General features: G+C 36.0%; 1 protein-coding gene and 1 long non-coding RNA gene across 3 annotated transcripts; both read right to left on the bottom strand.

Moving 5' to 3' along the window:
- Positions 1-12780: 12780 nt before the first annotated feature.
- Positions 12781-18536, bottom strand: LOC122282351 (homeobox-leucine zipper protein GLABRA 2-like). Its single transcript, XM_043094312.1, has 11 exons — positions 18327-18536; positions 17925-18190; positions 17169-17286; positions 16796-16990; positions 16308-16685; positions 15803-15904; positions 14654-14863; positions 14325-14499; positions 13896-14167; positions 13527-13613; positions 12781-13420 (listed from the first exon to the last, which is right to left on the bottom strand). The coding sequence occupies exons 1-11, from the start codon at positions 18405-18407 to the stop codon at positions 13040-13042; spliced, it is 2265 nt and encodes a 754-aa protein (XP_042950246.1). The 5' UTR covers positions 18408-18536; the 3' UTR covers positions 12781-13039.
- A 4279-nt stretch (positions 18537-22815) lies between these two features.
- LOC122282346 lies at positions 22816-27523 on the bottom strand. 2 transcript variants are annotated; one of them, XR_006230401.1, is made up of 3 exons: positions 27223-27523; positions 27118-27146; positions 22816-25023 (listed from the first exon to the last, which is right to left on the bottom strand). It is a non-coding gene; the product is annotated as an uncharacterized LOC122282346 (long non-coding RNA). The 2 variants fall into 2 exon arrangements; XR_006230402.1 differs by lacking the exon at positions 27118-27146.
- Positions 27524-27540: the final 17 nt, after the last annotated feature.

Below are 27540 nucleotides of genomic sequence, written 5' to 3'. Positions count from 1 at the left end.
TAAACACCTTTAGCTATTAATAAAAAATATATAAATTCACTAATAGTTATTTATTTAATCATTAAAAAAAATAAAAATATATAAATGGAGATATTTAGAAACCATATTTGATACTCATGCTATCGTATTCCTTTTCTTTTATCTAAATTCGGGAATCATTGCATTTCACGAGGTAGATACTTTATGCTGTGGTGATCATATGCAGATTTAGGAAATATTTTTTAAATTTTCTTCATTCTGCTGTGATTGAGGTTTTGATAACCAAAGAAGAGCTATCAGGGAGCAGCTTTGGGGACTTCGCTCATGCTAGCAAGATGTAATTCATCAACAATGAATTTTGAGTGTGCATAGTTCTGATCCTTTCGAAAGCAAAATATAGAACTGGATGGCATCGAATAGTCTGTATATGGTGTTATGAGTTTTCCACAGTGTGATGTAGTTCACGTGACAGTTTTGAACGTGGAGAAACTTCAGTGTGATGAAACACAGTGAGACATATCCTAATGCTAAATTCAAAAACTCCCTCAATAAGTTGAATGCTGTGGCGAAAAGTATAAGAAATCTCTTATATTCGATACTTTCTTTACAAGTATGACTGGGTATATATCAGAATGAAAAACATCTATATTTGGCTATATCACGGCTTAATCAACTAAATTGAAAGTGTATCCCAGAACTTCCTCTTATAATCTTGTGGAGGACAATTCACGCCAACACTCCCCATGTGACGCCCCCAAATTCTGTTTGGGATCGGACGGACATTTGAAGCGTCGAGACATGCAACACAAGGTTACCTGCCCCCGTTCATGACATATAAGATGCAATATTCCTAACATGTATCTAACAATATGCAATATTTGCAGCGGATAAATTTTTTCTTTAGCAATACTATGCACCAAATTGAAAATATCTCAAATGCTTAAAACATACTTCATACATAAAAATCCATTGAACAATTAAGATCACAACACTAGTCCAAAATGGTTATGATCCAAAAAGTAGTAGAGATGCAACTCAATCGTACAAGTAGTAATTTACGTTAATTAATATATCAACATTTATGTCGCACCGTCACTTAGTCAACTGTATCAAGTTGATCAGCTCCTGATTCTCCTTCAGGTCCTGTAACAAGATCTACCATTCGGGGGGAATGGTAGTTGGGACTACCAAAGTGAGATTTGATTACAAATCTCAGTAAGTTAACAAAAAAAACTTCCATACAAGCTAATGATGCATGGATGACAGTAAAAGCATAAATGCATAATCAAATTCATAAGTAATTAAAGCATAACTTGGAGTACAACATAGCATAATTGATATAACTTAAATTGAAACATGAACTGAACTTGACTTGACATGAACTTGATCTGAAACTTGACTTAGCATGAACTTGCTTTGAAACTTGAATTAACATGAAAAATACATACTCCACAGTTGTTGTGGCCCCATGTATTTTACGTGTAAATACATACTCCACAGTTGTTGTGGTCTCATGTATTCTACGCAAACTTGACTTAACATGAAAAATACATACTCCATAGTTGTTGTGGCCCCATGTATTATACGTATAAATACATACTCCACAGTTGTTGTGGCCCCATGTATTCTACACAAACTTGACTTAACATGAAAAATACATACTCCACAGTTGTTGTGGTCCCATGTATTCTACGTGTAAATACATACTCCACAGTTGTTGTGGCCCCATGTATTCTACGCATCACAATTGTAGTTAAATACATACTCTACAGTTGTTATGGCCCCATGTATTCTACACAAAAATAATGTACTCAAGATGAAACGTGACTGGAATACAAAAGGACTGAAACCCTGACGTAACATAACGTGACTTGAACATAACTTGAAATACATGACCAACTTGAGATAGAAACATTTCGTAATATGGCATAACATATAATAGACAACATATTTAACATGACATATTTGCAACAGTGAATATTACATGACTTGACATACATGTAATAGATGGCATACTTAGCATGGCGTACTTGTAATGTACAGTAATACATAACAGAATATATTATGTAACAGATAAAAATTGATGACAGAATAAATTCTGTATAATAGACAATTACGTGATAACTTGGCATGGCATGACATATATGATAACACACATATATACACTGTAGTTCTTTTACTTAGCACACATACACAGTAGATTGCTAGTAAGTTAGAAGCTAACTTACCTCGATCTCCGCGTTTCTTATAAAACTTCAAGTGCGATCACGAGGAACTGTAATTAGTGATTTTAAAAGTTAGAACTAAATCACTAAAAATTTGAAATATGAAAAATACTAACTTAAAGAGTAAAATTTTCATTTTACTCTCTACATGTGGAAAAATGACCGTTTTACCCATAACTTAAGGATTTTGCATACTAACTTCAAAAGTTTCCAAAATTTACATTTCTCATGTAAATTTTGTCCTAAATTTAAATATCAACTCAGAAAAATTTAAAACAAAACACAACTATGAAGAACACACTATGGCCGAAACATCCATAGGCCATTTCCCTTAATTTTTGTTGCAATTCCTTCCAACTTCAAAACTCATGCTTAAACCAAAATTTTGCAACAAACATCTTCCAATCTTAAGTTCAAAACCATATTTAAAACATCCATTTAGAAAAAGCTAATAATTAACACCAAACTTTTTTGTAAAAATATCCAAGCACTTGAATCACAAGTTTTGACCTTAAATCAAAACATCTCCAAGAATTTCAAAAATCAAATCTTACTTCTAACATATTCATAATATCATCCTAACATCAACCATGCTTTAAATCATCAAACTAAAGTCACCAAAATCACAAAATAACATTTGGAGTTTTTGGTTTTACACTTAGTCCAAAAACAGAAACTTTTTCCTCAACTAGTTTTGATAAATCTCTTGATCTATGACTTATAAATATATGATCTTCAAACTAAACTATCACATGGTTTAAAAAGATATCCTAAAATATATATAAGCTTCTAATTCAAGATCACATGGTTAGAAATTAACCAAAACATAAATTTAGCCAAGAATATCCACACTTTGGCTTATTTGAATATCTCTTTGCATAAAATTTCATATCTTTGACACTAACATCAAATATTTTCAAAATAATAATATAACATGTATATAAGATACTTAAGATCCTCCAATAAAATTATTAAAGTCATTAGAATAGGTTTAGACCACCAAAGAGTTAAACTTTTTCAAAACAGAAACTGTTTTTCTTCTTCCAGTTTCTAAATTTCTAAATCTAAGAAAATCTTTCATCAAAACCTTTAATCATGTAAAAATCCTCAACCAATAGTCACATATACATGTTAACAATACTCCATAAAAATTTTGGATCAATATCTATCCATTAGCTTGGTCAAAAACTCTAAACTATAACATATTCTCCAGTTTATCTTCCAGAATGACCTTTCTATAGTTTACACAATATTTTACTGACCAAATGATCTTCAAATGGGGCAAATAAGATATCCATGTAAACTAGACTAAAAAAGGAACAACTTATATGAAGGAGACTTTATGATAAAACACTTACAAAAGCTTCGAAATGGGTGTACAAAAGACCTCCTAAAAGCTGTCCGAGAGAGAGTGTTTGATATTCTTTCAATGGAAAGTGTAAATGAAGATAATTTCGTGGGGAGAGGTGGCTGGAGATACTTATGGATGAGATATGGAAGAGATAAGGCTGGAGTTGAGAGTTGAGTGTAGTTTTCTCCTACCCAAAAAAAAACTATAAATGATTATCTTATAATATTCTATCCAATAATATCTAAAAAAAAAATCAACTTAAGATATTTTTACCTAATAATATCTATCAACTCAAAATATTTTTACCCAATAATATTCACGAAAATTACCTCAAGATATTTCTTTTTATCCAATAATATCTACAGTTTTGAACAGACGTTTTGTCCAAAAATATGAAAAAATGTTATTGCGCCATAAGACTTTAAATAATCCTCCGAGTCTAATGGCACAAACCATAATACATTTTGACACTTCTAACTATCTCCAATAATCAAAAATACACTTATGATACCATAGTAAATAATAACACTAATTATATAGTTAGACAAAAACCTGTACGATTAATGGATTCGTGAAAACTTATGAGGTTTTCACGAGGTTCCTAAAGTTAATAGAAATTTCACAATTGAATTTCTAGCGGGCTGTTACACCCCCTCAAGTTGGTGCATATAGATCTCATATGCCCAACTTGCCGAGTGACTTGTAGAAGCTTCTCCTACATACAACTTTTGTAAGTATATCTGCCAACTGATCTTCGGATTTGACAAATGGGAATCAAATTATCTTTGCCTCAAGATTTTGTTTGATGAAGTGTCGGTCTATCTCCATGTGTTTGGTCCGATCATGCTGGATTGGATTATGAGTAATGTCAATTGCAACCTTGTTATCGCAGAATAGGTCTATCTCGCAGCCCAGAGCAAACCCAATCTCAATTAATAGTCTTCGAAGTTAGAGAAGTTCACAAAGGCCCTTAGCCATCCCATGAAACTCAGTTTCAGCACTTGATAACGCTATCAACGTTTGCTTCTTACTTCTCCATGAAACCAGGTTTCCTCCAAAAAACGTGAAATAGCCTAAAGTGGATTTTCTATCAGAGATATTTCTTGTCCAGCCAGAATCTATGTAACCTTCCACCCGTAGGTGATTGTTTCGGGTAAGCATAAGTCCTTTTCCGAGAGAGGACTTTAAGTATCGGAGAATTCGAATCACCGCATTCATATGATTTTCACTTAGACAATATATGAATTGGCTTACTACACTCACTGCATAGGTGATGTCAGGCCGTGTATGAAAGAGATAACTAAGTTTTCCAACTAATCTCTGGTACCTTCCTTTGTCTGTTGGCACTTGGTTTGGGTATTCTCCAAGCTTGTGATTTTGAATTATTGGTGTATCTGCAGGCTTACAATCCAGTAATCCAACTTTTGATAATAAATCTAAGATATATTTTCATTGGGAAAGGAATATGCCTTGCTTCGACCTAGCAACCTCAATTCCCAGAAAATATTTAAGTCATCCTATATTTTTCATCTCAAATTTTGTGGCCAATTTCTCTTGAAGTCTTGTTATTTCCTCTGGGTCGTCTCTTGTAATGATCATATCATCTACATAAACTATCAGAGCTGTTATCTTACCCTGCCGATACTTCAAAAATAACGTATAGTCTGAGTTGCTTTATTGGAAGCCATATTTCTTCATTGCCGAGCTCAACTCCCAAACCACGCTCTAGGAGATTGCTTCAAGCTATACAAAGTTCATTGTAGCTTGCACACGATCTTAGTTTTAGACTTTGCCATATATCTTGGAGGGACATCCATGTAGATTTCTTCTTCATGATCTTCATGGAGAAAAGCATTTTTAAAGTCAAACTGGTGCAATGACCAATCAAGATTCGCTGCAAGAGATAGTAGAACCCTAACAGTGCTCAACTTGGCCACAGGTGAGAATATTTCTTGATAGTCTACGCCATAAATTTGCATATAGCCCTTTGCCACAAATCTTACTTTGTACTTTTCAATTGATCCATCGGCTTTGGACTTGATGGAAAATACCCATTTACACCCCACTATTTTTTGACCTTCTGGTAGGGGAACAAGAGTCCACGTCTCATTTTTTAGTAATGCCTCCATTTCTTCCTTCATAGCTTGGACCCACCTAGGGTCTTCTAGAGCCTCTTCAACACTAATGGGAATATGATGTGAGGAGAGTTCATTCACAAAGTTCTTGAGGGGTTCAGATAGCTCCTTTGTAGAAACATAATTGGCAATTGGATATCTCGATTTTTGTCCTCCAGTTCTGGAGAATATCTGTTTGGTGGTTTACCTCGATTGTGCCTGAAAGGTAACTCATAGCCAACATAAGTATCCACATCATTAGAAATGTAAGGTGTGATAGGGGAGCTTACCTCAATGATATTCTCAGGAGATGGGTCATTGGATAGTGAAAAGTTTTTTTTTTGGGGGGGGGTACTGCTACTTCAACTTCTGGAGATGTCGTCATCACCGCTTGATGAAGAGCTCCTTGCCGGACGTGTGCATTGGCTTGCTCCAATGTTGGGAATGGCTTTATCTGCAGAACAACACTCCTGATATGGTCTAAGCGGTCATTGAGACCATCCAATAATACATATACCCGATCTTCTTGAACGAGGGTATTGTAGTGTTGAATATCGGTTGGGCATTCCATCGGGTTTGGACGACAGAAGTCGATTTCACGCCAGAGGCCTTGGAGATCACTGTAGAATTTTTCAAGAGAGCCACTAGCTTGTTTAAGGTGGGCCACGTGTTGAAGATCAATGAAGCTGCTGAGGTGGAGAACCAAGAGACACAGTCATCATCACCTGCATTACCATTGGATGGCAGGTCAGCAAAGAGAGGAAAAACAATCGTGTAAGGAAATGGGAAAGGAATTCTGAGGAATAAAAGTTTCTGTCCTATATGCAGGCCATGTCCAGACCATGTCCTTTTGTTTGTATTCCATTTTCATTTCTGTAAAAGTAGTGTGTGCAGGGTAGTGGTAGTATGTACATATTGCAGAATTTTGTAAGCTAGTGACAGTATGTAAGTCTATAAAGAGCAGACCCTCTTGTACAGAAATCGATATATGAATATACAGAAAACAATTCATTTCAGTTTTTCTCCTTCATCACTCTGATAAGCTCTTGGTGTTTTCCATAAATACATTGGCATTTGCATTTGTTTTATGGTATCAGAGCTTAGGCTATGGAGGAACACAGCTCAGAAAGCCACAACCAAAACCAAAACTCAAATCCAACCAAAGACCCTGCCCATCCAAGCAGTCCATACTACATTGGCACAAATGATGGGACTGGCTCCATGCTTGTTACTCATAGCTTGGATGCTAGTAACTATTACTCATGGGCTCGATCAATGAAGAGAGCATTGAGAATCAAAAATAAGCTTGGCTTCATTGATGGAAGCCTATGTGAGCCAACTGACCCAAATGACCCTCTCATGGAACATTGGCTGCGCTGCAATGATGTTGTAATCACTTGGATGCAAAATACCATGGCCCTTGATATCAAATGCAGCACAGTATATGCAGAAACAGCACATGAACTTTGGCTTGAGTTAGAGCAACGTTTTTCACAACAAAATGCACCTCGAATCTTTGAGATCAAACAAGCTGTAACTATGCTGATGCAAAACCAAGATGTTGTAAGTGTTTATTTCTCCAAACTTAAAACTTTACTTGATGAGCTTTTGAACTATGAGACAATTCCAAGTTGCAGCTGTGGGGGCTTGAAAACTGTTGTGCAAAACCAACAAAGGGATTGGGTTATGAAATTCCTAATGGGTTTGAATGATTCCTATAAGGGAATCAAAGCACAAATTCTCTTAATCAAACCCTTTCCTAGCCTTAATGAGGTTTATTCCATAATACAACAAGAAGAGAAAAGAAGGGAAATATCCACTGAAGGATCTGTCCATGACTCTATGGCACTGTTTACTCGAGGCAACTACAAGGAAAGTGGTAAACCAAACTTTTCTGCACAAAAAAGGGATCAATACTATTGCTCTTTTTGCAAAATTACAGGACACTCTCTAGAAAGATGCTTTAAGGCTAACCCAAACAAACCAGTTTGCTCTCATTGTCAAATACCAGGTCATACTGCAGATAAGTGTTTTAAACTGCATGGATATCCACCAACTCACAAGTTTGATGGAAGGAATAGATCTTCAGCAAATCAAGTCACTGCATCTTCAACTTCTGCACATGATTTGGAAAATGACAAGTCTCAAGTGTCCTTAAGCCAAGAACAATATTCACAGCTTCTGGCTTTGCTCAAACCAGCAGCAAGTCCCTCAGCCAACAATGTCCAAAGCATTTTGGCATCTTCATCTTCTGATGAGAATGTTCATCAAATTTCTGGTATATCCTCATTATGTTTATCTGCTTTTAACTCCAAGCATTCAAATAAATTGAATGTGCCTTGGATCATTGATACAGGAGCAACAGACCATATGATCTGTTCTCCTTCATTATTCTCATCAATCCAATCACAAACTTCTTTTTCTGTTGCTCTACCTAATGGTCATACTGCTGCTGCTACTCACATAGGATCAGCAAAAGTTACAAATTACATAACCCTTCAGGATGTTCTTTGTGTCCCTAACTTTACTTTCAACTTAATTTCTGCCAGAAAATTAACTCAAACCCTTCATTGTTGTTTAATTTTCTTCCCTCATTTCTGCTACATACAGGACCTTTCAGTTTGGAAGACGATTGGCATGGGTGAAGTGAGGCAGGGGCTGTACCACATGCTGCAAGGGGAGGTCTCTCCCTCAGCCTTGTCAGATACCTTGAGAAAAATGAGTCCACTCTCCTCTTTTCCTGTTTCTGCTTCAGTCACCAGCAATGACCAAAACTTTGATGTTTGGCACTATAGACTAGGACATTCTTCCTACTCAGTTTCTAATATAGATGGTGAAGTTCATTTTTCCAAAATTCCTAATGAGAAACCTTGTTCCATATGTCCTCTAGCCAAACTGCACAAACTACCTTTTCCTCTAAGCATGCACAAAACAGAAAAATGTTTTGAACTGTTACATTGTGACATTTGGGGCCCTTGCAATGAGATTGGCAGTGATGGATCAAAATATTTCCTGACTATTGTAGATGACTTCAGTAGATGTACCTGGACCTACATGTTAAAGCTAAAATCTGATGCCACCACAACCCTTCAGAGTTTCTGTGCTATGATAGAAACTCAGTTTGAGACTAAAATAAAAACCATTCGAAGTGACAATGGGGGAGAGTTTAACATGAAGGATTTTTATCTCAAAAAGGGCATCATACATCAAAGGAGCTGTGTTGAGACACCTCAACAAAATGCTGTAGTGGAAAGAAAACACCAACATATTTTAAACACAGCAAGGGCATTAAGGTTTCAGAGTGGAATCCCCTTGAGATATTGGAATCATTGTATTTTGACTGCTGTGTATTTGATAAACAGGATACCTTCACCTGTATTGAGTAATAAAAGTCCATATCAAATCCTTTTTAACAAAGCCCCAAATTACACACACCTTAAAGTTTTTGGTTGCTTGGCCTTTGCCACCACTATTGTCAATGGAAGGCATAAATTCGACCCTAGAGCAAAAAGGTGTGTGTTCATAGGGTACCCTTTTGGAATTAAGGGATACACTTTGCTTGATCTTGAAACCAAGAAAACATTCATCTCTAGAAATGTGATTTTCTATGAAAATGTTTTCCCTTACAAAAATGAGATCCTCACAAAAAGTCATGAGCAATCAAACCAAAACAATATCAGTTTCACTCAAATCCCTACCATCCTTACAGAATCTGTCACAACTCCTCCAAATATTTCTCAAGAAGCAGAAGCAAATTCTCAAAATGCCATCTCTGAACAAGAAGTTTCTGACACTTCCCCTCAAACCGAGTCAGAAACTATCCCTCAAGATCTTCCCACTCATCACCATCCATCAAATATAACACCAATCACTCATTTGCCTAGGAGGTCAACAAGGAATCGAAGAACACCTACCCACTTGCAGGACTTCATTTGTCAACAAGTCTCTTCTCTTCACCCATCTCAAATGTTGAACAAACAGAAAGGCAAGAGTCCATCAGGTAATGCTTACCCTCTTAGTGATAGTATTTCATATGAAAAGCTTTCCAATTTGCATAGAGCTTTTGTTGTTTCCATTACCTCTCAAACAGAACCCAAAACTTATCAAGAAGCCCAAAATTCACCTGAATGGTGCACAGCTATGAAAGCTGAAATAGAAGCTCTTGAACTCAATGACACTTGGGACTTAGTTAATTTACCACTTGATAAGGAAGCAATTGGATGCAAATGGGTATATAAAGTGAAGTATAAAGCTGATGGGAGTGTAGAGAGATATAAGGCAAGGTTGGTAGCAAAGGGATATACCCAACAAGAAGGATTAGATTACCATGAAACTTTCTCACCTGTGGCCAAGCTTGTCACTGTCAGAACACTGCTAGCTGTAGCAGCAATAAAGGGATGGGGACTTTTCCAATTCGATGTAAACAATGCATTTTTGCATGGTGAATTAGATGAGGAAGTCTATATGGAACTTCCTCCTGGGTATTGTGATGTAGATAGCAAGAAAGTGTGCAAATTGAACAAAAGTCTATATGGACTAAAACAAGCATCACGGCAGTGGTACTCCAAGCTTTCAAACTTCATTTCTGAGCAAGGATTTACTCAATCTAAAGCTGATTACAGCTTGTTCATCAAAAGGACTAAGGATTCATTCACAGCCATCTTGGTATATGTGGATGATATTATAGTAGCTGGTGATTGTATTGACAGCATCAACTACCTCAAGACTTCCCTTCATGAAAAGTTCAGAATCAAAGACCTAGGCAAGTTAAAATACTTCCTAGGAATTGAGGTGGCCAGGACTGAGGATGGGATTCACATATGCCAGAGAAAATATGCTCTGGATATTCTAAGTGATTCAGGAACCATTGGATCTACACCTGCTAGGATCCCTATGGATCAAAACATCAATTTAAGCAAGGAGGAAGGGGAGCTACTTCCAGAACCAACAATGTACAGAAGGTTAGTGGGTCGATTACTATACTTGACAATAACTAGGCCTGATCTTTCATATGCAGTCCAGTTATTAAGCCAATTTATGGAGAGCCCTCGGGTCCCACATCTACATGCAGCACACAAAATCTTAAGGTACATCAAGAGGGCACCAGGTCAAGGGTTATTCTATCCAAGAAATTCAAAATTACAGCTACATGGATATAGTGATTCAGATTGGGGAATTTGCCCTGATAGCAGGAGGTCTGTGACAGGCTATTGTGTGTTAATTGGTGAATCATTAGTGTCTTGGAAGTCCAAGAAACAGCAGGTTGTTTCCAGGTCCTCATCAGAGGCAGAGTATAGGGCCATGGCCAATGTGTGCTGTGAATTGACATGGTTGAAGTACTTGTTTGAGGACTTACATGTTGAACATTCTCAAGCAGCCTTTCTATACTGTGATAACAAATCAGCTCTGTATATAGCCACCAATCCTGTCTTCCATGAGAGGACCAAGCATATAGAGATTGACTGCCACCTAATTCGAGACAAAATACAAGAAGGGAGTATCATTACAGAACATGTGTGCAGCAAATCACAAGTGGCAGACATACTAACCAAGGCCTTGGACTCACAAAGCTTTTACTCTTGCATGTCCAAGATGGGAGTAGCAGATATCTACTCTCCATCTTGCGGGGGGCTGTTGAAGATCAATGAAGCTGCTGAGGTGGAGAACCAAGAGACACAGTCATCATCACCTGCATTACCATTGGATGGCAGGTCAGCAAAGAGAGGAAAAACAATCGTGTAAGGAAATGGGAAAGGAATTCTGAGGAATAAAAGTTTCTGTCCTATATGCAGGCCATGTCCAGACCATGTCCTTTTGTTTGTATTCCATTTTCATTTCTGTAAAAGTAGTGTGTGCAGGGTAGTGGTAGTATGTACATATTGCAGAATTTTGTAAGCTAGTGACAGTATGTAAGTCTATAAAGAGCAGACCCTCTTGTACAGAAATCGATATATGAATATACAGAAAACAATTCATTTCAATTTTTCTCCTTCATCACTCTGATAAGCTCTTGGTGTTTTCCATAAATACATTGGCATTTGCATTTGTTTTACCACGCGTCGCCGGAGGTCATACACTTAGGAGGTGTCGCTGCCATCAAAGTACGTAGTAGCAATGACATCCCATACCAACTTGGCCGTTGGGAAGCGAATGAAGTTACCTATAAGAGATGGGTCCATGGAATTAATCAACCATCCTTTAACAATAGCGTTGTCGGTGCGCCATATCGAAAGGTAGGGTCCGTCTGAGAAGGTTGAGGGAGATCTCTGTTTATGTATCCCAGTTTATCTTTGCCCAAGATATACATCTCGACCACTTGGGACCAAAGAGCATAGTTGGTGCCATCCAACTTGATGTCGATCGGTGCAGTAGCAATATTGGAGGTCTGGGTTGGGGCTGAAGCATTGCTTAAAACTTCAGTCATTTTCGTGGTCAACTCCGCTAGGATGGAGGAAGATGGAGAGTCAACAGTATGGGAGTTTGTATCAGCCATGGAAAGAGATAAGATTGGTTAGGAAATTGATAGGGGGATCGGTGGTTCTGATGCCATGACAAAAAGTATAAGAAATCTCTTATATTCGATGCTTTCTTTACAAGTATGATTGGGTATATATCAGAACGAAAATCATCTATATTTGGCTATACATATATCACGGCTTAATCAACTAAATTGATAGTGTATCCCAAAACTTCCTCCTATAATCTCGTGGAGGACAACTCCCGCCAACATGTTGTTCTATATCTCCCCTTGGTGTTGGCAGCATGCATCCTCACAAAACAGCATGATGTGGTTTTTAAGCGGATGATTTGTCTTTTTATGACTCACGGTGGCCAGGTCTAAGGATAATCGATGATTAAGATTGGATTGTGGCCCTGCAACTTCTTTATTCTATTGCATCATAAGATATATGAGGCCTTCATAGTTGGACGAATATGCCAATCTTGAAAGTAATTGAATGAGTAATAATTCATCTAAAGAAGGGTTAGTCCTTATCCTGGGTCACTACATATAAGTAAATAAATCAATATTTTTTCAATTGCCACTAAATTCCCAATGGACCAATTCCAGCTTGTTGGAACCACCATGGTCAGCAATCTAATAAGGCGGCAGTTTTAAGAACCACATATATGGCATTGACAAATTATAATTCTATACAGATCCAGAAAGATTCTAGTTCACCTCTCTCCCTTACACTTCCTTGTATCTCAAGAATGCCAAATACAGATATGCTCTCCATTCTAACCAAAAAACAAATCAAAGCAAACTCACATAAAAAAACTGATTTGCTAAACTGAATATTGGGAAAGGAACAAAAAAACTATGAATTTTACAATTAATTACTGTCTATCTAATGAAGGAAGCTATGTGATCAACCATCCTCACACTGCAAGCTTGTCTTAATGTTTCTCAAGGTACACGATATTAGAGAGTTGACAGACTCCACGGACTCCATGGTAGGCTTAGCTGTTGTAGAAGTACTAGTTAGGATCTGGAATGCTATTGTAAGCAAAGATCCTGCTTCGGTGCTCTTCTCCTCCTGCCTAGAAGTAATCACTAGAGGCCTCGATTCCAGCCCGTCGGGAAGAATAGAAAAACCCGAAGACAATATGGCGATATTGCTAGAGTCGCATCCTGTCATCACCGACTGCATGCCGTTAATGTCAACAGGAGCAAAGACCACCATGGACTCGTATGCATTGGTGCAGCTATCTTGAATGATCCACGTGTTGTTCTCTTTTGATTTCATTGCCTAGAAGTTTGGAAAGCCAATGTTAGAATGAGTTTAATTAAGCGTTCAGATTCTAGTGAAGTCAGGGTTAAATGAAGTTTTGTAATTTTGACTCGAGAGAACTCACTTGTATGGTCACTGCATTGCCACGATCTTGCCCTTTAGCCAAGTTTGCGATGGATTGTGCTGGACCTCCATTGGAGATTATGTCCCACTATGATATAAAACAATTATTGTGAGACAATTATCATAAACAAACAATCTTTTGTTATTATTTGCTGATGGGTTTTACCATATAATACTCTATATGACTCTCATCGCATTATGCTGACGTGGTATTATCCATAAACTACTAGATAAACTATTTCTAAAATGATAAAATGAATTATGGATGATGTCCCTTCATCACAATATGATGAGAGTATGATATATAATAGTTTTCCTTGCTAATTAATTAGCTATGACATATAGTATAGATTATCCAAAGTAGCCAAACCTCATTTCGGCGAGCTTCATCTCTTAAGAAATCGAACAGGACCTGAGGAGAGACAGGCAACCATACAGATGAAACTGCACACAAGATGACCCCATGAGGTTCTCCAGGATCATTCAAGTTCTTCCTGGAACTCACCCGTATGTCCTCCCCTGTCTTGCTTGAGACCTTGGTCCATGTATGAAAGCTCGATGCTCCAATTGCATGGCAAAAACTCCATGTCATCCTTTGCGCCAACTTCAAAATGCTTTTCCTCCCAGCCAGAGTGGCTACGCCTGTACATACATGCATGATACGAGGTTTACACACGCCAATACCTTCTGGTGAATTTTTCAAGAATATATCTTAAATAAAAATTATATTTACATTCTGGTATAAAGAATACACGGTTAACATGATATAATTTAATTTGCATGACCCAAAATTTATTACCAGTTGAATCCTTCATGGGAACATTTGTGGCCATGAAGAAAACGAGCCGTTCGCATTGGAGTTGCAGTGTTGCCATCCAATGCCGTGCACCAAAAGCTAGACCGCTGTTAACGATGGTGCGGTACATTGTATGAACTGTGTTTTTCTGGCATTCCACGTGTTCTACCCAAATCACCTGCCAAACAATTCATGCCCCTCAAAAAATTTGCTTTGTGCTTTTTACTCCATTAATTTCACCTATGAATTTTCCATTAATTTTTAGTTCTTTCCCGTCCCCTCACCAAGACTAATCGCCAGGTCCCCAAAAGAGAGATTAAAGAAATGTGTACCTTGCAATGGCCATTCGATTTATCCTCGATGATGCAACCAGAAGGGCGTTTTCTACATTTCACAAGGGATGCATCGATATTGTCCTCCACTTTGTCGATGGAAACATCGACAATTGCCCATTGTTCAGCACTCAGTTGCTTGCAATATCTGACGAAGTACACCTCTCTAGTTGGCACCATTGGTGTCAGCATTTGCAATTCTGCGAACATCTGAAAGTGAACCAATTTCTTCTGTTATAGATAATCTCCACACATACACGCAAAAAAAAATCCCATATATATATATAGCATTTTTTCTGTTTTTCCCCTCTTGAAATTAGAGATTTTCCTATCTTAATTAATCTAGATCTAAACGATGGCAGCCAAAAATATCCAACATTTTGACCTTTAGCCGAGGGTTTTCTTCTTTTGTTGCGCGAGCTACGTACCTTTAGTTGAATGTGTTTTTCTTTTTCTTTTTTTCTTTTTTTTATCTGCTTGGCCTTAGAAGCTTAGTTAATACGACAGAAAAGTTCATCCAACCCTAAAGTCCAACTTTTACCGACGGTTGGACCCCATGAAAAAGTAAGACACCCATGCAAATTTGAGTATTCTTTCTAGGGTAATGCTAGAAAAAGTTTCAAACAGATAAAATTCTACTAAAAAAAAAAAGATTTTCCTATACTCTTTTAAGATATAGTCCACTTTTATACCAAGAAACTGTACAAAACTTATTTAAATATCGTTTAGATAATGAGTTGAGATGAGATGAGTTGAGATGAAAGTTAAAAATTAAATAAAATATTTTTAAAATATTATTTTTAATATTATTATTATTTTAAAATTTAAAAAAATTGAATTGTTTATTATTATATCTTGTAGATAAATTTAAAAAAATTATAATAATGAAATAAAATAAAATAAAACACTTTTACCATCCTTTAGTACTTATCCAAAAATCATTACTTTTTTTTCAACTGAGTAAAATCCCTTTAATCTCCACTTACTTATCTTGAAGGAAATAATTACTACTTTCTGTCAAGGTAGTATTTGAAACCATTCAATATGGTAGGCGTCTTTTTCTTGATTAGTGGAGTTACACGAGTAGTCGATCTCAGTCCTAAGATCTTAAACTAGAGACTATTTGAAAGGTTTCAACGAATAACTGACCAGTTGTACGGCACCATTTCCATTAGGACCTTCACCATTGGAGATGACATCAACGGTCGCCGCCTTTGAGATCAGACATGGAAACATTTCCTTCCATTGACTCTGCCATGTATACATAAGACATATTAACATCATATTGAGCACTAGCATATAACTTGCACCAACAACAAAAGATAGATTTTGCAAGATTTCGTCGGCATCAAGTGAGGTCCTCTCCAACTAGACTTAAATTGGAGAATTCAATGCACAAGTATAAATATGTTCTGCGGGGTCCACATTGTTCGAAAATTTTATAATATAACATTAAATATTATAGGACTCATATAATTTATTTATCTTTATGAATTTTGAGTATCCGTTTTGATTTAACAATAAGAATGATCTTTTTTCTGATAAATGGCATAAAAGTATAGAGTCTGAATTTAAACTTAAAATTTTTAAAATTTTTATCACGATACTTTATAAAATCATCGATTATTCTAAATAGATTTTTATCTTCACTTACCACATCCATGAAACTTTGAACCAGCCGTGGGAGATCCACAAACACAACACCAGTCTCTCTAGAGGCCTCGATGGATCTCTTTGGCCGCCCATTATTGCTAGAACTTTTAATGGAGAACTCTTTCACATACTCATCATAATTAAGTATTTCACGACCAGTCTCAACGCTACGAATCCATAGGGGTTCTCCAGCTGTAGCCATCTTTATGAGCTCCTCCATTGCTTGATTAACTATCTCCGTTATCCTCGACTTCTCCAGCCCAAAAATTCCAGTGAAAAAATCCAAGGAGCTTCTGCTATCTTGGTCTTTGCCAGTTGAGCATGAAGGCGAGGCTGCTCCCGGAGGGTATTTTCCTAGAGCTGCTCGGAGTTTTTCTACCTTCAAATTTTCCACGAAATTATAATTAGTTCTATGCAACACGTTGGCCGAATGCAAATTGAAAAGCGATTTTTTTTTTTCCTTCTTGTGAGTGCTTGATTTTTTCAAACCTCGGCCTTGAGTCTGGCATTTTCGATTCTTAGCTGTTGTTCCTCCGTAGTCACTGATGAATCTCGGCTTGTGGTGGCCGTGCCGCAGTTGGGGCAACAAGCTTTATTTATTTGCTCCCTCATGGCTTTGTTTTCGTCTCGAAGTTTATCCATTTCCGATTTCAATAAAGAATTTTCATGGCGCTCTTGAATAGCCTGCACAGTTCATTTGAATTTAATTCCTAGTGCAACGTGATAAATAACATGAGTTCGGATACATACATAGCGTCCAAAATATGAAAAAATATTTACGAATAAATTGGAACCTAAAACCAAATAGTTATGAAATATGAACAATGATTAATGAAAAATAATAAACGACTAGATCAAATACCTTGATTTGGGTCCGACGATTTTGAAACCAAAACTTGACTTGCCTAGGAGCAAGGCCTAATTGCTTGCTAAGCTGTTGCCTCTGCTTCTCATCTGGGTGGGGTGACTCTTTGAATAGCCTGTAATTGTGCTCATAAACTTTATATAGGTAGTATGCATGGTATTCGAGGCCAAAGGATCAAATGGGCTTGACAGACATCACATGAAAGCGTCAAAACAAATGAAGATTAGATAACTCGATCGAGTTATCTGTGGGGAAAGAAAATCTGGTTTTGTTTTGTTTTTTTTCTCAATATACTTTCCTGTCAATAACCATTTACACGTATAAAACAAAGAAAAGAAAGTAGAAGTTTTAAGATAGCTTTAACTTTTGAATCTCGATTCTTTTGCAAGCATTTGCACTAGCTTTTAGTAAATCTTTGTGAGTAATTGTACATCGTACACCATAAAGCAGACATTAAAGCTACTAAGATTGACATGCAAATTAGCCCACTTTAAACAATCTTGCTTCCCAAGACTCTGGTTAATGGAGAATTAGCAAAACCATGTTCGTAAAAAAGTTATACCCAGCAAATTACCAGAACTTCCACCTTCAAAGCCAGAACTGGTTTTTGTCAATGACTCAAAATTGAGTAACACCAAGTTAAAATCCATTAGGCCATCTCGGCTTTTGAATCCTTTTTCATCTTCTTACGTACGTACACATACAAATTGAGAACAAAAATTGGCAATGATATCAATGAAGAAAAGACTTTACGCTTCCATTTCTCTGATTTGCTCAGCTGTGTGCCTATGATACTTCTTTCTCTTCTTCTTTTTGTTTTTGTCCCCATCACCATCATCCTCTTGCTCTCCTTCCCCATCTAAATCATCCTCGGATCTTGATCTCAAGGGCCCCGAGTTCTCACTGCTAATCTCTGCCGTGTCTTCTCCCTGGCCGCCGCCGCCGCCTCCGCTTCCCTCATCCCCCTCCTCCACATCCATGCTCGCTGCTGCTGCCCCGGCATCGCGAAAAATCCCAGCCTTTGGGAAACAAACACAAAAGGTGGGAAGTTAATAAAGAGAAATGATGTGCTGTAATGATAAACAAGAATATGTTTCAAAAACACAATGGAAAAGAAGGAAGTCAGAGAGTTCAGGAAGAATGTTATTAACTTACAAGGCTAAGAGAAAGGGCTGGAGAGCTAAAGAAGTCTTTGGTACGAGAAGTGGGTGGATTGTTCGACATGTCCACGCCCATGACAAGGCTGGACTTGTTTGGATGGCAAATGGGGCTGTTTTATGGAGCAAAAATGGTGGTGAATGAGCGCTACAGAGAGACAGAGAGAGAGAGACGGGTGGGGTCTGCCTGATTTAAGGATATAAAACAAAATGAAGAAACTAATAGAAAGAGTGCTTTTCTTTTCTTTTTTTTTTGCCTTTTATCTTTCATTTGTGCATGCGAGATACAGAAAGAAATGGAAAGGGCTGGTAGGGGTTGACCGTTAGATCTTGTGAGCTGAATGCGAAAGTCTCAACTAACTTTTAAGCAGTTGAATCTATGTTCAACAGTATGTTTCAGTTTCCTTCAAGTTAGCAGCTAGTTGGGCTCAGTGGCTGAAGCTGCCAGCTCAAGATTTGTTGTTTTTTTTTTTTTATCATTTTTATTGGACAGTGGAGATAGCGCCGTGTTTGGCAACGAACTTCGACCTTTTTAATGCATTGGATTGAATGATGTGGCCAATGTACGTTTCTCTGTTTGTCTAATGCGTGGCCGAGCCACGTGAACAGCGGCGCCAGGTCATGGTCCCCAACTCAGGATGACGAACTTTGTTACCCATCGTCTTCGTTAGAGATATAATCAATCCAGTTTAATCAGATTTTAAGTATATTTTAGCATTGAACTGATTCACAACAGTCTTGAAAATTAAAAAACTGATACCGAATCGATTGATTTCTAAAATTGGTATTTTCAATTTTATGTCAAATATTATAATAAGATTTATAAGATTAATTTTTATTTTATATTACATGAATTTTAAGATTTTAAAATTTCATGTTATATTAATTAGAAATTTGACATATGATATAAATAAATCATATCAAAATTTATTTATATATAATATAAATAATATATATATGAACTAGTTCGATCCAATGTAAAAATAAATAAATAAATAAACCATAACCAAATTGATTTGGAACTGATATTGGAAAAACCAAACTGATGCCAGACCGAATCAATTTTGTATCAGATTAAATATACTGGTCTGGTCCTGTTCAAACTGGTTTATCAATTTTTTTTTTTTAGCCTTAATCCTCACATACCATACACCATAAATATTTTTATTTTTTATTTTTATTCTTAAACTAATTGAATTCATCTACTCACTATCTATACACTACACATTTGATAAAATAAAAATAAAAAAATAAAAATTATGTATAATGTATGGTGTGGAGATGATGAGTTGAATTTTTCTTAAAATATATGCAGTGTGCGTACTTACATTTATTTATTTATTTTTAATTTACTCCACATGTTGTAAATTACTTAATTAATTTGCTTAAATATATTTAGAATTCTCTAGCGATTTTAATTGAAGGAAATATGTTTTTATAAGAAATTTTTGTAGGTATCAATTTCGAAGTGGTTAAATTCATATAAGAGGAAATTGCTTATGCTTTTAACTGAATTTAAGGTTTATTTCTACGAAGCTTACATGTGTTGTAACTTGTTGCCTATAATTCCAAAGCATTATGTTATAAGGTTAACATATATTCAGTATAAGGAAATTAACGAGGATACAGTGCATATGATCGGAATTTATTTTATAGGGATGGGTCCAAAAGAGTCTGCAGACTAGAGAGGCTCCCGACATCAAATAAAAAAAAAAAAAAACATATATTGCAAAAAAGGTGCTTTAGACAATAGCCAATCTTTGAGATTGAAAGAAAGGCTTAAGCACATATTTTTATGCATTAATTTAATTTATATTCCTTATCCTTACTTTAGTCATTTGAACTCATCAAACAGGAAATAGAGCTTGTTTTTTAACTCAAAACAAAAGGAATTGTTCTGCACCTAATGGTCCTTTAACTCCTATGCATACCTCCACAGCATGAATACAAAATCATGTACTCTTTTGTCACCATTGAATATCAAAATTTACGTTCATCTTCATTTCTCTTTAGTCTCTATCTTTTATTATTATTATTATTATTAATAAAAATCAAATATCGAAAATGCGTGTCAATCTTCCCCGCCAACAATATATTATTATTTTTAAAAAAATTAATAATATAATTAATGTCTAATCTTGTTTTACAAATCAATAACTTTCAATTTTTCTCTTCCCAATTTTTTTTTTTTTTTTCTATTTCTTATTTGCTAAGTTTCTTTAGGGGAAGTCGAGGATTTTAGGGAGGGAACTATACATATAGAGGAGCTGGCTTGTGAAAGCCGAGCCATTTGACAAGAAGTAGAGCTTACCAATAGTTTTGGGGAGCTAGTCAAACCCTAAAGCAGCCGCGACCAAGCCAAGCTTGGTAATCTGTGACTGTTCTTCATCATCATGATTATTTTATTTCTATGTGTCTTTATATCATTTAAAGAGTTGAAAGAAGTGAATGCAATTAATGGATTTGCCTCCAAGCTTTTGGATTTTTTTTTACCCCAAAAAAAAAAAAAACCAACATGGATATGCAGTCAATACTTATTCTCACAACCTTAGACTGCATGGAAAATAGCAGATATTATTATATTCCGCATTATCCGCATCGCAAACATTTTCCCACCTCAAAAATCCCAATATATATTGTTTTTACTTTATTGCTAGTATCATAAAATTTCTGATCGAAATACAGTTCAAAAAAAGGGTAGCCAGTGGCTAGCACAAGGCTTTCTACCAAACTAATGAGTTGGTGCATTTCGTTGGGCGTACCGAATACAAGGCAATGTGATTGGTTATTATTCAAAGTTCTTTTAATCATTATCGTTTGAAAATTGCTATATACACAAAAAGATTATACAAAATAAACTCACAAACTAATATAAATTAATAAAATTCATTAAATATACTTTGTAATAAAAATAGTTTTACAATATGACTTACCACATTAAACCACATCAGTTTATGCGTTTACTTGTATGTAATTTTTTTATGGTTAAATTATTTTCCTTATAATTTATAGCAACATCAAGTGATTGGTTAATAAGAAAAAAATAAATAAATTTTATAAAAATAAATTTATAAATTAATGTACTTGTATGCCATATTAATAAATTAAATTTATTATAAAATAAATTTAACGTATCATGAAGGTCTGTCAATTTGTGAAATCTTTTTATAATTATAGCACTTCTTAAAAAAAAAAATAGTTATTGCAAGCATTTTTTAAGTACATTTTCTTTGTTTTCCGGCATTTGATAGGTATTAAAAGACGTATCATTAATTCAAACTCTGTGAAGGGAGAAAAGATAATCTTAAGTGCATCATTTTCATTTATGGCTAAGAAATTGGTAATAAAAACGTGGAAGGTTGATGTAGAAATATGGTTGAAAATGTGGTCGCCCTTGGTTACCGATCCACTAGCAACCAAGAACCCCAACTGTAGCCAATCACATTATTCAGCTTGATATGGAGCTCGAAATTTTAAACATTATCCTTGTCTTCCGTCATCAACTGACCTAATGGCTTTTGTGTACAGTAGAACTTCCATTTTTTATTTTCCAAACAAATGCTAAAGAGGAAAAAAAATATCAGTGTCACTATTAATGAGAATCACGGTTCATAATTAAAGTTTTGGTGGCATATGGGTTATGATTAAGGTTATCTACAATTCAAATCAACCAAGCATCATGTTATCTGCTCTCTTCAATTCCAGGATTTTTCGTTTTTGTTTTGGTAGTTAGGAATGGTAGATAATATGAAGCAATCACATGATTCGACAGCCCTAGTAAATAGCAGAATTAATTAGTTTGAGGTTTCCTTTAGGATCTCTCTCTGTCTCTCTCTCTCTCCACATAATGTTTCTTTCTTCTTACATTCCCTATAACTTTTTTATTTTTCTTTTTGTCCCTATGATCCATTGAGGAAAGCAAAAGGAGAACCCAGAAATCCACAAGAAAGTGGTATCTTGCTTTCTTTGTTGTCAATCTTTTTGGGTTTCTTGTGAAATCAGTTTTGGGTGATAAAACATGATGAAACGAACAAGTTTCAAATATTGCTGGGCAAAATTGGGGTAAATTTGAAAAGAACAAGAAGTATGAGGGTTGAGACAGGCTGTAAAAAGAAAGCAAAAGGCTTACAAACAAGAGAGAGAGAGAGAGAGAGAGAGAGAGAGAGAGAGAGAGAGAGAGAGAGAGAGATGAGGGGTTGGCAAAGAAGAATATTCAACTATCAGCTACTTGCCCAGAAATGTTCATTGAGAAAGTTAAACAAGTGCAGATTAATATTTTTAATAATTAAACAAGTGCAGCTGAATAATGGAGCCTCCTCCTCCCCCTCTTAAGACCAGAAGTCACTCGTCCCAATTAAAAAAAATTAAAAATTATGCGGAAATAATCTTTGAGTAAAATTGGTTTTAAAATCCACCTCAGAAGAAACACACCTACTAAGGTAAAGAATGGATTACAAAGACGAGATAAAAGGTTGATACTCACAGGATACTTCAATGGCTATGACTCCAAAGTTCTATTTTATTCTCTTCCCCGGTTCATATACATTTCATCTCATAAAAAATCACAGTACATTATAACCCTTTTTCTTCAACAGTTCACTTGATCTTTTATCTATCTTTATAGCAAAACCTTTTTGCCAAGAAACGATATACATGCTACTTTCATTGCTTATATGCAGAATTCAGGAAAATATATCCTCTCAAATTTCCCAAGACAGACATGGCTAAGTTTACATTTAGAAGTTTCATCATTTATTATTTTATTCACAAAGATTCAATTTGATAAGATGGTGCCAGTCACTAGTTTTAAAACCTCTGTCCCGCAAAAACATCGTCCTGCTCCAACAGTTCTTACTTAGTTTTCAAACCATCATACACCAAACAATAACTAATGTGTGTAAACACGACGTAAGCAAACATCTTCTGATATAGTAATATGCATAGGCTAAGACTAATAACATGATATTATTTATAAATTCCTAATCACCAAGCTAACGAATAAATTCCAACACGACACGCAATCCACATGGAACTGCCATGCCAAAGAGCCATCTGGCCCATGATGCATCGAAAGACCATCCACCCTAGGATGCTGTCACCTTGATGATCAAGTCAAATAAGAGATGCCATGGCAGTATGTTTTAGCACAATTAACATGAAGCTTGTAAGATCATTCTTATTAAAAGGCTACAGACTTGTAATATAAACTGGAGAGACAGTTAGCTGTTGAAGAGTAGCTGAGATGGTTGTTTTGGAAATCAGGTGAAAAGCTACTACAAGAAAGTGCCATGCAATACTGAATAGATTATAATGAAACAGAATTTCATGGAGGAGGTTTTTCTAGGATAACGGATCTGTCTGTACACTTTTATGTCACTCATTCATGAATGCCCATTGCTTACACTGAGGTCAAGCAAATTTCAAAGAGTAGATAGATTCCTACCTCTCTTTGTCCCTTCTCCGTAATTGAACTAATTCATAAGTTTTGATTCTAGTCTCTCTCCAGTTGATGTTGTGTGCACATGCAGAAGGTTAGTTGCGGTGGAATATTAGAAGACACCCAAAACCCAAAAAAAAAAAAAAAGGTTCTCTAAAAAATAAAGATGAAAAAGTTGACGTCTCTATTACAGTAGCTATATTGAATTGTAGCCAATTATACTTGCTGCAATTCACAGAAACAGCATCTAACTTCATAATTAGATCACAATGGAGGTCAATCAGTTATATAAAATCTTCTATAAATCCTACATGCGGTCAGGGCTGCCAGGTGGAGGAGTTTTGTTCAATATGTGATTCTTCTGCTTGAATACCTTTCTAATTCATCCAGAAATATCCATTTGGAAAATTTTATTATTTTAAGATATCAATCAACTTTAATGTCTAAACTGTTACAGTCAAAATGAAGATGTTGATAATGGAGATTTTCGGTTCAGAATCAAACGCAGTCATAATTGATCTTTGTTCAGGCCAAATGTTAGGCCGAAACCAAAAAGTTATCAAACTCAAGCGCAGTCAGAATTGATCATTTTTTCAGGCAAAATGTCGTGACATCTCAAATAAATAAATAAAAGAGACATAAAAAATGAATCTCGATTATCTTTAAAGGTGGTTGGAATATAGTCTAAATATTGGCCAAATTTCACAGTTCAAATATGTGACAAAAAAGGGGTAGAAACTACCAGTCTCAACTAACTCTGGTTCCTATGCCCTACTGATGCAGAACATGTCATGCTTTTGGCAATCTCCAAAGTAGCGGTAATGCCAACGGCAAACCTACAAGTATACTGTCTTTTTTTGACCATGGAATGCATGTCTGCAAGCATTCACAGCTACCAAGTATCCAAAAATTCTTATCCAGCGGGACAATAATTTAAGTGGAAAAGAAACAGAAAGAAAAAAGGCCAGCAGAATGAAGAACTCAAATTGGACAGTTATAAAAATAGATTAATGTAAGTACTGAGTAGAGAAAACTGCAGATGCATAGAAAACTCTTGTGATTCTTCAAGTGTTGAAGGCAGCCTATGATAAATCAGAATGCTCAGGGAGTGCAAAATTTAAATGAATAAAAAACAAACAGCATGCAACTAGAACATCCAGAGTCTTGAACTCAATACCAAACTTACTAGAAAGTAGACCCTCCCAAATTCGAAGGAGCACCTTTGATCCACCACATGGACTTCAAAAATCTCAATTTTCTGTGACAAAAAATCATGAGTTCTAATGACTGGGGAAAGTGCAAGCAGAAGATACACTTCAATATGGAAAGACAAGACACAGCCATAAACATATCAGCAACAAAGCTGAAAATAACACATTTAATCTTGCATGGAATATTGGCTTCTTGGCTTAAAACAAGACCGATAATACAACTTAGCTGGTTAGCACTACCAAACGTACTTAAACTAACCTTCATCATCTAATCTCAATCTTATTCATGGTCATGACATATTGTCTGCACCAGTTAAATTGGAGGTCATCAAATTCAGAGAGGTAAATTCAGATTAGTGCCACTTTCTGCACAAATGGGCTCAGTGTCTCGTCACAACCGTAGAATTATGCGGTGGGTATGGATCATATGATGAGCCTCTAAAAGGTCCAGCCCCCATCATGTGCGCAGCATAGAGGCTCAATGTTTGGTCAAAACAATTTTTGATGTGGATAAATACATCATTAATAATATATGTTGCCATGGGATACTGCTTTCTTGAAAACAGCCTACTTCAGGGACTTTAGGAACAAATTTACGGCCACAATAGTAATATACTAATATTGCATGGATCAAAGACAAGACTCCCTTTCAGAAATTTTATTTTGTATTGAGATGAATGGAGCATATCCGAAAAAGTTACCCAACATTACAAGTGCTACCTATTTCACATCATGAGAATAGTTCATGTTTTCTTTTCTTTTCAAGCTTTCTGAGAGAAAGAGTACTTTGGCATGGGCTCCCTTTATTCTTTTTTGACTAAACAATTTAGGGTTTTAGATAAGACATATATAGTCTTTTTAGCCTTTTATTATGTGATATGTAAGGAGGGGGCAGTTGCATCCACCCAACAAACACTGCACTTTTTCAATGAAATCGGCAACAAAAAGAAGGATCAATACACCTTCAATGATACATCTACGAGTACTCAAATGCAACAATTCTACAAAGGATTATTACATTCTTAGATTATCAAACTCTTTATATAATACTTAAAGACATGAAATAGGGATCTTCTAGTTCATTTTTCTGTGTGCATGATGGATTCTGGTGTAAAGGAGTTTGAACAGATGGTGCACTATTTCCAGCTCCACACTTTGAGTTTGATAGACAGGGCTGACAGCCAAAGTTTCTAGCTCTTTATGTCTTCAGGATACCATATATGATGAATAAATTAAAATTGCATATTGAGTGAGACACTTGATCTATGATTTCCTTATTGCTAATGAGGAATCATGCACCATCTCCAATTTACAGGTCATCTTTTGTTTCTCTATGAAACAGTTCAAAAGCGATTCGAGGATCATATATTTTGTAGAACCATAGTAAGCAAGCTTTCGAGAATGGGAGAAGTCTTGCTTTCAAAAATTGAGTTTTAGTTTAACACTTTCTTCCAGAGAAATACTTATATTTGCAGCTGGTGTCTTTTGTGCTGCCAAAAATAACCGCTTCTGAAAAAGTTACCTATTAGGAATAGCCAAGGATAACATTAAGAGCATTCCGTGTTCACACTTCACAGGGGAGTATTAACGCAAGCAAATTTTGCAAATGCCACTTTGGCAAACTACAAGTATGAATACAAAAGCAACTATATAAGAAGGTTGCGGCTTCCTGAAGCACGGTAGTTATTTCAAATGCCTTTTGAGTATCTACTCCTACACCACACTGAAGAGCGATGAGCAATAACACTTACCGACACGATATTAGATCGCTAAAAAACTAACACATGAAAATGAGATACGATTGCTAAACGAGTCAAACAAGGAGCAATACAGCATTCTCCTATACCAGAAGCAGACACCAACACTAACAGCAGACTGCAGATTTTACTGCAGCATCAATCCTGGGGCTTTCTAAACTCGATAGCTTTGCTAAACAGTTATAGAGTGAAAAAGAAAGAAGCCAATGAAATTTCAATTACTCGTATACAAGCACCAAAACTAGGAAACAGAGCACTTTCATAAGCTGACTGCCCTCAAGAAAGAAATATTATGATGAACTTAACGAACTAATAAAGTACAGTTCTCTACAATGATCCATTTCCAAAAATTAATGAACCGAAACAGTAGTTTAGAACCTGTACCAAATCCCAATGAAACATTTTTCTTCTCCCTGTGCAAATAAGATACCTTTCTAAGTCAAGATGAACTCTTTTCCTAAAATTTAAATAGAAGTAAAATTTTCTCACCTGCCAACATGCTAAATGGTTTGTGATCCTCATTGAGAGTATTGCATTGGTCGCTTTACAGAGTTGATTAAGGACATAGGAAGTCTAGGGCTCGGGATTGTGATTTGGTTGTCATTGGTTGCCGATAAAAATGTGAGAAAGGAGAAGAGATTAGAATCTTGAGCATACGGAAGTAACGAAACCCCCCAATTAAGCTTATCTTTGTTTAAAGTCCTCTTTTTTCTTTCCCTCAGATTTATCCAGAACCAAACACAGCTATGTTTCGGAAAAAGATTTCGATCGACGGTTAGTTTATACCTTATTGTATATATTCAAAAG

This window comes from Carya illinoinensis, chromosome 1 (genome assembly GCF_018687715.1).
Source record: "Carya illinoinensis cultivar Pawnee chromosome 1, C.illinoinensisPawnee_v1, whole genome shotgun sequence".
NCBI lineage: Eukaryota > Viridiplantae > Streptophyta > Magnoliopsida > Fagales > Juglandaceae > Carya > Carya illinoinensis.
This window is presented reverse-complemented; position numbering and strand designations above follow the sequence as displayed.

Coding starts and splice junctions, on each gene's coding strand:
- LOC122282351 (XM_043094312.1), bottom strand. CDS start 18,407: ATGGGCGTGGACATGTCGAACAATCCACCCACTTCTCGTACCAAAGAC. Junction 18,191..18,326: donor CAGCCCTTTCTCTTAGCCTT/GTAAGTTAATAA, acceptor TGTTTCCCAAAG/GCTGGGATTTTTCGCGATGC. Junction 13,614..13,895: donor ATGAAGCTCGCCGAAATGAG/GTTTGGCTACTT, acceptor TTTATATCATAG/TGGGACATAATCTCCAATGG.